A 15,207-nucleotide genomic window follows, 5' to 3' on the forward strand; every position below is an offset into this window, starting at 1 on the left:
AATAAATAAAGATAACAGGTGGGTAAAGACATGTAGGTGTTTCCATGGTTACTAAAGGACTTGCAAAGCGCCAGACCGCAGAGTCCACTGAACAGCAGATGGTTCCGTTTCTTCATGAGGAATCAAAGATCCACCATCTACACTATAAGGAATAAGTCACCACTGTGAATTGTGTTGATTTAATCTACAAATGCAAATTTGTAGACTTTAAATAACAGAAACACAACACTGAGTTCAGATTAATGGAGTGTAACTTTCAGATGTAAGGCAAGCTGCTAGACGCCCTTTCTTTCCTTTACTAAAGTTTGGTGGGTTGAATTCTAACTTAACTCACCATTGTAACAATCTCTCCAAATACAGTTTTAATTTTAAAAAACAAAGAAACTGCTTTTTTAAATTCAAAGTTTTCCACATCAAAGAATAAAAAATGTAAAGTCTTGAAATGATTTAAATATTGCATCGAATGTACAGAGAAACTCACAGTCATTTTTAAAACCGTTACTAACGACAACGTCACCTAACCTCACTTGGAGGAATCCAACCTGGCCTGTGAACGGTGTCTGGGTGAATAACTGAGACACGAGAGGAATCTGTATTCATTTATGTTTTATTTGACGGTCACCAGATGAGCAGATACACAATTTTAGAAAAAAAACAAAAAACAAAACATATTTGCAAAAACAAACAAAAAAATAGAATACAATTTTGTAAATATAGATTATGTACAGGATGAAATGCAGTCAAACTGAAATGCATTCTGTGTCTGTCAACAAGAAGACAAAGCAGTGAGGGGTCTTTCTTTAGAACCAGCTTCACAAACAATAAATAGAAACTGTATATATAATGTATGCTGCACTCAGCCACGCATGGAAAACACCAGGGCCGGGAACTTCTCAACAATTTCCCCCTTAATCAGTTCTTGTACGTCACTTCTACACACACACGCACACCCACACGCACACACACACACACACACACACTCATGCCCTTGAGAAGCTTGACTTGATACACAGGTGTACACGGGCAGGAGAACAAATACAGCTGGTTTACAACAATGGCCAATTTTAACACATACTAAAAGAAGAAGTAGAAGAAAAGAAAAGTGTATGGAAATACCAGTCATTGTCCCTGATCAGGAGGGAGAAGTGGTTGCCTGGTCGAAGCTCACTGGAGCCGGTTGAGCAGCACTTGACATTTGGCCTGATTACAACAGGCAGTTTTATAGATAGAAAACCTCTTAAAGCTAAACAGATCTGGTCTAACGCTGTTCACTTTATCCTCCCTGTTCTGTGTCTCACTGTCGATCTATTGTTCCCTTCTCCCATGGTGTTGTTCTCTCTGTCCTCAGAAGGTCGGAAGCCCAAAAGCCCCCCCACCCCTTTGGCCCCTTCTCAAACTGCAAACATTGTAAATGAAATGCTGGAGAGCGCTCCAATCCACACGACATCGGACAGACAACTGCACAATCATTGAACGAGCACGAGAAAAGACAACAGCAACATAAAGACGTGGCCTGGATGGAGTGGGGATGATCGTACGGAAGACGGCTGAAAGACGTGAAGGACACTAGAAACAGACACTTTACCTTGTGGCCCGATGCGGCTTCTTAAAAAAATCACCTTCCTTGTGCTTGGCAGGGGGAAGAATTATGACTTTGGGCAAATGAGCGACTACATCCACTTCCATAAATCATCCATCTTGTTTGGCGGTTAATTACTCTTGTTTACCCTCCGAGTAACCTCAGGATTGGGTGGTGCGATATGAGGGAGTCTGGGTACAGGAGATAGCACAAAATAGTAATCGGCTGATGCTGCTCATCAGCGAGGAATTCTCTGGAGTAAAAACACATAGAGGGCTTTAACCTGGCTGTTACTGACTGAGTTGAGGGCAGCGTCCCAGCTGACTCATGGCCACTTGCTAAGCTGCTCTGGAGTGGGCCAGTGAATGTACCAAGCTGAGGAAAGCCAGCACTGGACAATCATGTAGTTCCTCAGGATTTACAGCAAGCTCTGATCATTGCTTATTACATTGTACGAAAGCTACATAAATCTGTAAAATGGAGAGAAAGAGGCACAAAGGGAATATTTGCATTTCTCTTCTCATATCATCTCCTCTCCATAACGGCCTCCCCACCACTACCACCACCTCTTTTAACACCTTCCCCCATTTCCAATCCCTATCCCTATTTAGTGTTGAGTGACTTTTATCATCGCTTTCACCAAAACACATTAAGCCCGTGTGTCCGGAGCTGAAAAGGGAGGGGAGGAGGTTGAAAAAACAGAGGAGCACATTAGATTAGCAATCATGATGCATCAATCTGGCATTACTTTGGAGATTAAAGAAAGGACGTTGCATTTCAATGGAGAGGCGCTGATGGTTGTGTGATGGATGATTGTCCTCCACTCTGGAACAGAGCAGGAACCACCACTGTTCACCAGGGAGAGGACAAATCCCCCTTTCTCTCTGTTTCACCTCCCTTCCCTTGTGCCTCAGTCTTTCAAAAAAATATCAGCCTTATTCTTAAACCTGGCAGCCACAAAGCTCCACCCCCTGCCCTTTACTTTCCAATCTATGAGCACCTGGGCACTGAGGAAATGTATGCAGCTGTTTGATCATGTTCTTATGTCAGGAACAACAAATTCTTTGTAGGTGGAGATAATACTAAGTGGATTGCATACATTAAAAATGAACATACAACATGACTTTGTCTGGTGTTAGAGTTACTGCATCTGTATGAAAAGATGGCTGTAAAGTGCTTGAGAGCCAAGGACAAACAGGATGATTAGGAGGAGAAGAGAGAGAAAAAAACTGTAGGGCATAAACTGGGAAAGGGTCAGATTTTACCACTGGGCTCATTGGAAGCAAGTTCTACATGGAGACAGAATGCTTCATAAACAGGGAGGAAGAGGGAGGAAAAAAAATAGTGTGAGAGTCCCCAGGAAATAAAATGACAATATGCCTGAAAAAAAACAACAAAAAAACAGAATCACAGCTAATCAGTCCAAGGGCACAGCTGACCCAGAGCCCTGCCCAGCGGGTGACTTTTATGGTCTATTCAAACGCCTCAGCTCCGAGTTCACCCAGGCACCCAACTCTGGTGGCTATGAGCTGGTGGAGGACAAGAAAAAGCCCCTAAAGTCATGCCCATCCCCATGCCCACCCCTTGAGAAAGAGAACCATCAAAGTTGAAGTCCACATTATCTGTGTCCATAAAATCACTAAGCAGGATCGGGTCCACATTACAGTCTAGGCTGTTGGGGGCATTTTCCATTTCCAATTGGGCAGCCATTCTGTTGTGCGAGCTGTGCAGTTGTCCCTGATATGCCGAATTCCCTGGTTGGTGATTGTGGTTGTTGTGATAATAGGCTTGCCAGGATTCAGCCATGGCCTGATGGTGAGCTCTGGGGTAGGTCTGGTGTCGGGGGTGAGGGGCAGAAGCAAGACGACAGGGGTCCTGAGGAACATCCAGGATGCCTGCAGGGTTTGGGGGCAGAGAAGGAGATGTTGGGAGGTGGGGGCGTGGTCCATAGTGGTTAGAGTTCTTAAGACTGTAGGGCTGCAGGACGTCAGTGCTCACCCGAGGAGACAGAGCCTGATGGTGAGGCCCACTATGCATTGGGTTATGAGGGTTTGGGGGTGTGTGGTTGTGCAGGTGACTTTGACTAGAATGAGGGTTGTGGTCGTGGTTGGAATTCACTTTGCTTCTGTGACCATGCTCATGACTCTGACCATACTCATGGGCAATGTGGGGCTTGTGACTGTGGCTGTAGTCAAGGCTGGCTTGGTGTTTATGACCCTGATTGTGGTTTTGATGGTGAGCTGTGTTCTGGTCATGGACTGAGCCGTGGCCGTTACGTAGACTGGGGTTGTGAGCATGCTCTTGGCTGTTGCTATGGTTTTGATTGTGACTGGGATTCTGATTGCGGTTGTGCTGGCTGTGAACACTAGTCCCCTGTGTCAACAGTGCATGCGTTTCACGTCCCTGACCCAGCACAGTGTCTTTGTTGCAGTAAGGACCTCCCGTAAGAAGACTTTGCAAAGCATTGTTCTCTGAATAGCTCCTTATTGGGTGCTGGAAGTTAACTGGCTTGTTCTCCTGAATAGTCTCCATTGGAGTGTGGTGCCGTAACATACACATGGAAGACTGCCCATAAATTGGTCCACAATAGGATCCTTCAGGTTTTGGCCCAGGCACAAAGGGATAACCATTGCACTTGATTTGCTGTTGCTGGGAGTAGCTTCTCTCATCTAGACTAATAGCTCCAGTCAGGTCAGTCAGCTGAGGCAGTTCCACATTGGGGCAGTGGCTCCCAGTGCCCAACGCTGGTGAGCGGGTGCTTGTTGGACTAGGGTATATCCGAGGGGAAGCTGAGCAAGATAGTCCACCCTCCTCAGGTTCATCAGCTTCCTCTTCTGCAAGGATTGGGGAGAGGCAGCCACTCAGCGTAGAGGCAGAAGATGAGGTGCGGGAATGCAGGTCTGTCCAAGTGTCATACTCTTCACCACTGATCATGACGCCCCCTTTCCCCGCTGGACTGCCATGCTCTGGGGAGCTCTGTATTATTGGACCAGCTCCCTGAACTTGTCCCCGTCCCAGGCCTATAGCCCCTGCTCTTTTTCGACTCGTGCGACCTTTTGTCTTCAAGTGGCGTGTCCCGTTGTCTATGGACGATGCTCGTCGCCTGGGTCCCTTACCCATTTTCCCTCCTTCTGGGTTTAGCATCCACCACGAGCTCTTTCCCGTCCCTTCATTTTGCACTCGGATGAAACGACTGTGCAGTGATAGGTTGTGTCTGATTGAATTCTGCAACGACAGAAAAAAATGGACAGACAGTGAGACCAAGGAAATAAGGGACAGAAGGTGAGATAAATAGGATTGCCTAAGGAAATATTTATAGCTAAATAATCAGTTCTTGAGACCACAGTCATTTCAATTATGGCTGAGCTATCACGCCTTCGTGGCAAGTGAGACAAAAGATGGATAAAGAAAAACTAGGAGATAGTGGGGAGAGCCGAGAGGGCAGCGAGTGTGAAGGACCAATCGATACCTCCCTTGACCAACCTCTCCTCTCTACACACGCTCACTGAGTCATAATATGGACATGGGTGTAGCCTCCACATCAAACTATCACCAAGGTTACAGAAATGAATCACATGAGGCAACCCAATCACAGACAGCCCATATCGATTGCAAGGCTTCCAAATATGAAAACCTCAGATTCAGCCAGAGCTGAGGAGGGAGGGATGAAGAGAGGGGGTGTGATTTGGCACGAGAGATTGCGGACGAGCATCAGAATGAAAGGAAGAAACAGAAACACAGAGGGTCAGAAGAAGAAAGATAGGAGGCAAACAGGGTAAGTGACATGCTCATTTAACCTCCTTTTTAAATTCACGGCACAATTACCACGACCTTAGGCAACTACAGTGGACTGCATTTTGATAATGAAGTCTCTCTGTGAGGCAGAATGGAGGGGGGCGGCTGTGGATGATGGGAGGCTGAAGAATAGGCCTCTTTAGAACCATGTTTAAGAGTCTGAATGATGGCTGTAAAGCTAATCCCTAGCTCTGCAGCAGCATTTGAAGGCAATGCCAACCTGGAGCGAGTTGATGAGATCTAAGCTTGCCTAAAGGAGAGCTTACTAGGCTTACACATTATCTGTGTTGGCCAAGTTAGTTTAAATGCTGCTTGTTCATCCAGATTTTTCCCTCTTGTGTCATTATTCACACTCTCTCCAGTTTCTACCCCTACACCTCCATTGCCTTTCCTCTCTTTGCTTTCCCAACTCTTTTTGCTTTTCTTTTCTCCTTTGGGATGTTTTGGCAAGAGCAAACTTTTTAAGCCCAGCCCTAATGTGAAATCACACACCTTTTTCTTTTTCCTCTCTGGAGATATCTATCTATTCTGCCTTGTTTATTACCTGCACATAACTCACAATCTCTGTCTGCAGATATCTTGAGCTATTCTCTATCTTCATTCACTCTCTGCCTCCTGTCCAATTTTCCTCCTCTCAGGCCCATTCATCTCCCTCTCGGTGTCCCAGCCTCTTTTGATCACAACATTGCTCATTCTCTCCCTCTCTTGCCAGATCCGCGCTCTCAGAAACCTCCCTGCAGCCTCAAACAGAGCAAATATGAAAAACAAACATCAGGAGATGCAAATCTGTGTTTAACGGGAGAAAGACCTTCTAATGGTCCCAAGAACCTTGTTAGAATGTTAGAAATGACAAACTCTTTGAAACACCAGGGGATTTGAATAAAAATCCAGTGGACTCTGCTCGTCGATGGGACACTTGAACAAAAAGTAACTCAAAACCTGACCAAGAGATCAAGAGAGAAAGCTTGGCCAGCCTGGTGAAATGTTAGAGCAGTTAGTTAGAAGAAGAAGGCTAAGTGGCTTCCTACTGGGATAGTTCAAAGCACTGCCAACAAGAAAACCATCAAACCACATGACTGCAATGAGGACAGGCAGCTTAAAGAGAGAATTCACTTTGTTTTCGTTGAATCTTATAGAAAGCACAGCATAGAGAACAGCATGTAATTGGTTTGTCGGTGAGAGTTTACAGAAAGAATCCAGCTCTAAGTGGGTTTCGTATCACTGCTGTCCTGCCTACTCCAATTTTCATTCATGTAGAAAAGCAGCCATCCCCGTAGCGTGACTTCTAACAGGTAATTTCATCCCATCCTCCACTCAAATCACACAGCTCTGACTAGACGTGGAAATTGGATTTTGAGATTCGCATTTATGTTTTCCCCCTTGAATCCCCCCCCCACACACACACACACATACACTCTTTAAAATATTGTGTGCACAAAACTGCACATGGTCCATTCAAAAACACACTCAGTCTCCATCGTGGCTGAACTGAACGGCGTCGTAGTGCGAAAGAGGCCGCCGGTGAAGGCGACCCGCATCAGGTGATCTGAGAGTGGAGCCCTGACAGGCGACGGCTCTGGCTGTGGGTGTAGTCATGGCAACAGAGTAAACCAAAGCAGGGAGAAGAGTGAGGAAGAGGGGAGGTGATGTTGCGGAGGGAATAAACAGGGGGAGGAGGAGGCAGCTGATGCTGTTTGATGCTGCAGGCAACTCCAAACAGCCTTTTATCTGAGTCTGTCAGATTCCTGCTTCCAATCCACCAGGGAGGCTCAATCACCAGCAGTCCCAACGCCTCACTACCTGTACCAAGCTGTGATTAGCTGCTGTGTGTGTGTGGGGGTGTATGTGTGTGTGTAAGGAGAAACCACTACAGTAGACTGCTCCTCAGTGTGCTCACTGTTACATGGCAGCTTATTCTCTTCTTTAGACATATTTAAAGTGAGGTTTTTTCAATCATTCAGATTAATCATAAAGCTTTGGTTCTCTTGTGATTGTCAGAACCAGAGAACAACAAAGAGCCCATAATTCAGTAAACTGGACAAATGTACAAAATATCGATATTCATGTAGGGAAACTGATCGAGATGAATCGGTTTAACACGTCAAATGAAACAAATCATAAGGATGAAGGTGAATAAGGAGCATTTCAAACTAAGTTAAACCTTTCAGAATGGAGTTGACAAAAACAAGTTGAGGTAACTAATAAACTATTTAGTTTATTAGTTTATTAAACTAATAAACTCTTCAGTAACTAATAAAGTTTCATGTTTGTAACAAAGCTTCCAGATGCCAGTTTATTAAATACTCTAAATGTTAATTATTGGATTTGTGTCACAGCTTGTCTTGTCTTGTCATGTTTGTTTTTGTTAGATATGAAAAGTTTTTTGCCAGTTTTTTTAAAATCACTTTTCTGACATTATTAAATGTAAAGTGTTTAATAACTCTGCGACAGACTGGCGACCTGTCCAGGGTGAACCCCGCCTCTCGCCCGGAACGTTAGCTGGGGATAAGCACCAGCAACCCTCCCGACCCCATTATGGACGAAGGGTGAATAGAAAATGGATGGATGGATGGAAGTTTAATATCTAAACTTTAATGCTAACCATGACATAACACAGAATGAATCAATCAGAAAAAAATAATTAGAGTGGTGTCGGATATGAGCGGTTGGAGGATTTTTCTTTTGTCATTTCTCTTGCTACCATTTGACTCATGGGTTGTTTACCCAGAATGCCCTGCGGCTTAGTCCACTTCCTGCTGTTGGAGGGCTCTTTGGATCGCTTGCCGTTCATATATGACTTCAAACTGCGCCACAGTTCACTTTTTGGTCCACATAAGAATTCAATTAGGAATTTCCACCTTCCCAAATGAGCCGGACCTTCTATGACCCAGATGTCCAACTCCAGTCCTGGAGGGCCACTGTCCTGCAACTTTTAGAACTTTTAGCAGGACTCTGCTAATGACTCAATAAGGAGGCAAGTAAGCCATTTGATTCCAGTGTTTTGTACCTGTGGCACATCTAAACACTGCAGGACAGCGGCCCTTGAGGACTGGAGTTTGAGACCCCTCTTCTGGGGAAATCAAACAGAGTTTGATTAAAGCGGACTGAATGGGACTGGTGGCCATGAACCCGTTATCTGCCACCAGGAGGTTAGATACTGTATCTAATCTGTCATGTTATATTAGAGGTTTGTTCCCCAAACATAAGAACTAAGATAAATGAAAACAGAGTGTGACACAAAGACTTTACAAATTCATACAAATGAAATCCATCCATCCATTTTCTGAACACCCTTCGTCCCTAACGGGGTCGGGAGGGTCGCTGTGCCTATCCCCAGCTGCGTCCCAGGCAAGAGGCGGGGTACACCCCGGACAGGTCGCCAGTCTGCCGCAGGGCTACAAATGAAATAACATATGAAATTATAGCACTGTCATAGTTTTCTGTTTCCACAATTCATGAATATATGTGACTACAGCAAAAAGCTCTCTGATATGCCATTGTGTGAAAGTCCATGAATCTGGACTAGTTAAGGTCAGAAAACAGAGGTCATCTTGGTAACCGACCTGGAGCCTGGACAGAGCTAACGTCTCCATCATTATGAACCCACTGTTTATTCAAATAAAACTACATCAACAGTCCTTTATCTGATATTAATCTGAGAAAAGTTACATTTTCTGTCCTCGTCCATCAAAGGCACTTGGGTTCTCCGTGTTCAGGATCACATTACGCATCAGCTCAGTGGGTGTTGTTGTGCTAAAGAAGTTTTATAATAATAATGAGGTAGTGAATCCGGGTCTCTTTGACTGTTGCCTGTTTCTATGGAGATCCACTGGATGCTCACAGCTTCAGACTTCACACATACTGTCCCACCAAGCAGTTGTACGAACACTGCATTCATCTGATGTAGAGTGTCTTACAAGTTTATGTAGGCTTGGCTTTATATTATTGTGCATGACACTCCGATCAATCAGTCAATCAATCAATTAGATGTTGTCAAGGAAGTATTAAGGATATTAATTGGTTTATGAGATTAGATGAATTATTGTTTGTGTACGTTTACTTTGGCTTCCAGCTACAAGTGAACCAAACTTAAATTTGTTTCTCTTTGATCACCTGCTGGTCTGTGGAAGGAGTTGAAATAATGTGTACTTGTTCTCTGTTATATTTCATGTGGGAATTGTAATAATTATTTGTTTTAAAAATAAACAAATCTGTCTTTAACTGCTGACACTTGGCCATCTACAGGTCCTCAGGGCCCTCCGACCTGCAGGTCTTGGATGTTTTCCCTCTGCAGCACCACTGATTCAGATGATTGCGTTTCCTCCATAGCTTGCCTCCAGTTTCTGCAGGATCCTGGAAGTGGCCCATTCCTTTCAGACCGGTGAACAGGAGCAGGGAGTCATCAAAAACATGCACAGCATCAGCCCCTGAGGGCCAGTGACTTACTGGACTCCTCTGATGACAGCTGATTTATTTATTTTTTATCTAAAGAAACTATTTATGTCTTACAAATTTGCATGTGGAATAAAAATAAATAAATACAAAAAAAATCTGAGTGTACTGTATAATTAGTGACTTAGCTTTCCTATACAAAATCACAGCAGACAATCCATCACCTGTTCACTTGTGGTCCGTTATAAAGCAGCGTACGTACGTTCAGGTGGTTGAGCTGGACTCAGACTCTGAGTTGACATTCTGTTGACCACATCATGCATCTGAGACTGTGGCTGGATGCCACCTCTACAGCGGTCAGACTCCTTCAGTGGGCAGCTGAATGCCCACATCCTCCATTTCAAACAAGCACTCACAGGCTAATTTTCTAGATTATTATTATTTTCAGCCCCTTGTCCCTTTTTATTCTGGGTAACCCAGCTAACGTTAATTATATCTATTGCAAATTATCTAGCTCGTGTCGCATAGCAACAAGGATGATGTAAGCAATACAGCCCTTTTCCTCTTGCAAGTAATTCTCTCAATGGAGGTTCGTGTGTGAGTGGAAGAGACATCAGTGGACAGAAGAGTACTTCAACATTCCTGCATGTTTGTGGATGGGCGACTGTTCCAGGACAGATGGGTAAGGCTGATGATGTATTAACCACAGATAACTTTCCAAGTAGACACCTGACTCATTTTTACGAAGCACAAACATTGAAGAACACGACCTAGAGCGGGAACTCCAAAGAGGAGTACAAGAGGTTCCTGTTACACCCGTGTGTTCTCCAGGTGGGTCACCATCCTGTGGGCTCGCAGCAGGAATCTGGGTTCTGTTCTCAAGCTATCCCATATATCTGTAGCCTGCAAGCACAAATGGTTCTCTAGACGTTCCACTGTGGTTCTTAATAATTTGTTTAAAAAAAATGTGCAGAACCTACACATTCTTTAACGTGGTTAAAATATAGATATAGCAAATGCAGATTTTTGGGGGGGATGGTATCCTGGCTTAAATTTTTCACAACATGATACATGACTCTTTACAGTTCTATGTTTAAGTAAAATGAACTATGTTCTTTTGTTCTATGTACTACTGACAATATGTCTCTAAAATTCCAAGCCAACATTTAGTGTTTATGTGCAGAAAATGAGAAATGGTCACAAAATGAAAAAGATGCAGCCCATTCAGACCTCAAATAATGCACAGGAAACAAGTTCATATTCATTTAGAAACAGCAATACTAATGTCTGAACTCAGGAAGAGTTCAGAAATCAATATGTGGCTGAATTACTGTTTGTTTTAAAAATGACCTTAAATATTCTGTTGTACAGTGCATTGCAGCTATTTATTTTTAAAAAATGTGATCATATTCAGTCAGGTGTATTTGTCTTGCAGCAGTGTTCTGTGTCTTGTGATCAGAACATGTGGTGAAAGCTCTTCATGTAAAACAAAGTGCTGTATAAGTTGACATTAGTCAAAGCACTGATATCACACATGCAAACAAATACCAGCATATGTATTTCACACACACATACACACACATCAACACCACCCTCCCACCCCACCCCCCAAACTGGCAATCATACTTAATCCCCCTCCAGCCTGAGTAATCCCCGACAATCCAAGGCTAATCCTGGTTAATGCTGGGCACTCCTCAGCTGGGTTTCACCCTGAAACCACGGCGACAGGGTGGGGATTGGTCGGATCATGGCGTCCGAGGGTGGGCGTGTTGGCTGATGGACGTAATTGGTCGGTCAGTTATCGGGAGTCAAGAAAAACAAGCAGAGGCTTTGACCATCTTCAAGCTTCATCCGGATTGACCCCGAGCTATTCGACACACACCCTGGTCTCTCTGTTGTCACGGCGCTGGTGACAAAACATGTTTTTCACCCAACCCGTTGTTGTCCCATTCACACTAACACAAGACTGTGTTGAGATCTCGAGGCAACAGAGACAGGAGGGCACTGCAGAACATATTCCTACTGATTTACAAATGAATATAAAAATTCTAAGTAGATAAAACGTGAAGAGGTTCAAGTTTCAGCCTGTCTTTTATTACCAGGAGCTCCTGAGAAGTCATTAGACTTTATTCAATCAGCTGTGCCTTCCGAAGCTCCTGGTTCAATTTCTCTTAGTGGGTATTGATCCTGATTTCAAATGCAGAACTGAAGGCACCTTCATCCAGCTGCTGCTTAATCTGTCGCTACGGAGACGGAGTGCTTCACCAGACAGGCTGCGGTACGCCACCACTGTTACAGCCCTGCTTTGAACTTCAGTAGCTGCGTTTCCATTACGAATGTGCTCAAAAGTCTTTAACAATGTTCTGCGAATGTCGAAAAAATGCAATTTTGCAGTCGCTGTGTTTCCATTAAATAAGAGACACAATTAAAATCACACGAGAATGACTTTGTTCAGGCGAAAAACGTGCCTACTACTTCTTCTCTTCTTCTTTGTGGTTTGCACAAATGGCATCATCCGGGTTGTTGATCATGTGACTCGTGTGATGCAGAAAAAAGTGTTTCCATTGCAGTTTTGCAAAATAAACCAGTTTCAATACGGTCAGAATCCCAGGAGCACCTCATCCTAGCGCTAAAAGTTTTTATTGAAGTTTACTGAGTGATTTAGGCTTTGTGCGTTTCCTGGCCTTTTCCTGCGAACCACAGACATTATAGTGGATTATTAGTTGTTGGGTTTTTTATTTGTTTTTAATAATAGACATAATTTTATGAGAATTCCACACCAAACTGTGTTAAAATGAGAAAAACTGAGCATCTTGTGAAATTACAGCTGGTATTGGTTTTACATATAATGAAAAAATGTTCCTCTCTTAACACGTCAACATGAAGTTATTATCAGCTGCAGGACTTTAAAATGATCGTTTGAGCAAATGTACATCTGGAAGCAAGAACTACAGACTTATTGAGCCAGTCACGTCTGATGTTAATAACTGTCTAAGCTCTTTTTTTTCTCATTAAATAAACTTTATTTTCATAGTTTTATGACTTTCTTCTGGACAACATTGCATCATTTTTCTGCCAATAGCCTAAAAGTTTAAAATACCAAGAAGACAGTAAAACAGAAAGTAGAACTTAAAACTAATAGGACAAACTTATCTTTAATTTAAAACATCTTTAAAACATCCACAGAACCTGATGTTGGTTGTTCCACATCCTCTTTTCATTTATTGTGCTTTCTACTTCATATTTTAAGGATCCCTCTCTACTCTCTAACTCATCCCACAACACGTTCAAATTTTTATTTTTATTTTTGTTTTGAACTTCCATGCAGCTCCTGATTAGATGTGGCTCAGCACAATCCGGCTGCGTGTTGTCAGGATCGCTCCGCTCTGCCTTGTCGAGAAGTAGCGGGACGAGGCGAAGCCCTTTTCTTCCTCTTGCTCAACCATTATTTATTAATCCATTTCACACAGCCAGGAGTCATTATGCACGGTCCTGTCAATGGATATCTCTCTATGCCGCGCATTTATTTGATAATAAGCAGGAGTGGGGAAGAAGATAAAAGCGCTGACTGCGTTCATTGTGGAGCGCTTTCTGCAGGCGGGGAGACTTAAATGAGAGCATCCAGCCTCTGTGTGGGAATGGCTCTCGTCTGCAAAGCCTGTCTGGAGGCAATCGATGGAAATTAGTCAACGTTAAAGATTCACTTCCTGTGACTGATGTCACGGCTAGTGCTTGTCTCTTTGAAGAGAAAGGAAGAAGTGGGAGGCTGAGGGATTAATGGGGTTGAGGAAGGTGTGAGCATGGGGAGTTTGGGTGGGGGCTGTAAGCTGGGAAAAAGGATTTCATTCTTATGGTGGATTGCAGGGAAATAATAACCTAAAACATCCAGAGGAATACAAGTGTAGCTCGGAACTTCAGAGGGACGCAGTAACTTAGCTTTGTATGAGGACAGAGCACCAAGTCAGTGTGAAGAAACGTGCTGCAGCTGCTGTCCACTCACAGACATTACTCACTGTTCACTGGGCAGAGCAATAACGAACCTCACAAATCACAATATTCAAATTCAAATACTATACAAATATAAATCTGAAAAGTGTGGTGTGCCTGTGTATTTAGACCAGCGGTAGGCAACTCCTGGTCCTGGAGGGCCGGTCTCCTGCAACTGATAGATGCATCTCTACTTCAACACACCTGAGTCAAATAATGAGGTCATCAGCAGGACTCTGAAGACCCTGACTGCACTTGGGAGGTGATTCAGCTGTTGGATTCAGGTGTGTTGGACCAGGGAGACTCTAAGAGTTGCAGAACACTGACCATCCAAGACCAGGATTGCCCACCCCTGATTTAGACCGTCCGAATTGCGGGGTTGTAGTAGTTCTGGGTTTTCCATTGTAGTTTAGTTTTTTTCTGATGTCTCCCTGTCTGTTCATAAAACAGACTCTAATATAAAATGTTCTTTCACAGACAGCGCAGCAGAAACCTTTAACCTCGCCTCTATGCTGTAACCTTCTAGATAACTTGGTAGATAAATTCCATCCTAAGTTTCAAGTGAAGGTAACAAGTCTTGAGTAGAGATATGAGCAAATAGACCTTCGAGAAACCTCTGTTATGGAGACGTAGTTGGACGAAAATGGCCTGAAACTCAACTTCACGTTTAATATGAAATCGACAAAGAAAAACTCTGTAGCTATTACTCAACACTAAAACAAGCAAGGGAAGCATTCATTGTGGAAATCATAAACAGAAACATTAACGATGCTCAAGTTTTATTTGCAACAGCTGACAGGATCACAAACCGTCCAGTGACTGTAGCTCCTGGACTGCAATGTAACGACGCCTGCAATGAATTTGCCAACTTCTTTGCAGAGAAAAATTCAAAATATTAGAGCATTTATCTGCATATCCACACTAAATCCAATATCAATGCTACACTATAAAGCTATAAAAGCTTTAGAAGAGATTATAAATCAATTAAGCTGAAGTTCCTGCTGTCTGGATGTTATGTCCACAACTTTCCATAAAGTACTGCCTGTCATTGCATCTGATCTGATTGAAATAATAAACTCATCGCTCTCATCAGGTTTTCTCCCAGGTTTTAAAAACAGCAGTAACCAAATCACTGATAAAAAACAAAAATCTGGTTCTGCCCTGCATCAGAACCAGAACCAAACACAGAGAAGCAGCATTCAGTTATGCACCACAAGTCTGGAATAAATTTCTATAACACTGAAAAACAGCCGAAACACTGATCTCCTTTAGATTAAGGCTAAAAACCCACCTGGTTAGAGTTGCTTTTGAACCATAATAAATGAAACATTGACCAACATATTTAACCTCTTACACCCTAAGCGAGCCAAGGTCACATGGCAGCTGGACCCACCGGTGGGTCCGTCGGGTTCTAGAGGTTAACATGTATTAATGATCTTGGTGATGGCACTTGG

General features: G+C 43.4%; 1 protein-coding gene across 1 annotated transcript in view; it reads right to left on the reverse strand.

Moving 5' to 3' along the window:
* Positions 1–618: 618 nt before the first annotated feature.
* foxo6b (forkhead box O6 b) overlaps positions 619–15,207 on the reverse strand; it is a 43,969-nt gene continuing 29,380 nt past the window's right edge. The window contains exon 2 of the mRNA XM_044138829.1: positions 619–4,804. Within this exon, the coding sequence (XP_043994764.1) occupies positions 3,077–4,804 (1,728 nt within the window). The 3' untranslated portion in view covers positions 619–3,076. The remainder of the gene's footprint in view (positions 4,805–15,207) is intronic.

Source organism: Gambusia affinis, linkage group LG14 (assembly GCF_019740435.1).
Source record: "Gambusia affinis linkage group LG14, SWU_Gaff_1.0, whole genome shotgun sequence".
NCBI classification, from domain to species: domain Eukaryota; kingdom Metazoa; phylum Chordata; class Actinopteri; order Cyprinodontiformes; family Poeciliidae; genus Gambusia; species Gambusia affinis.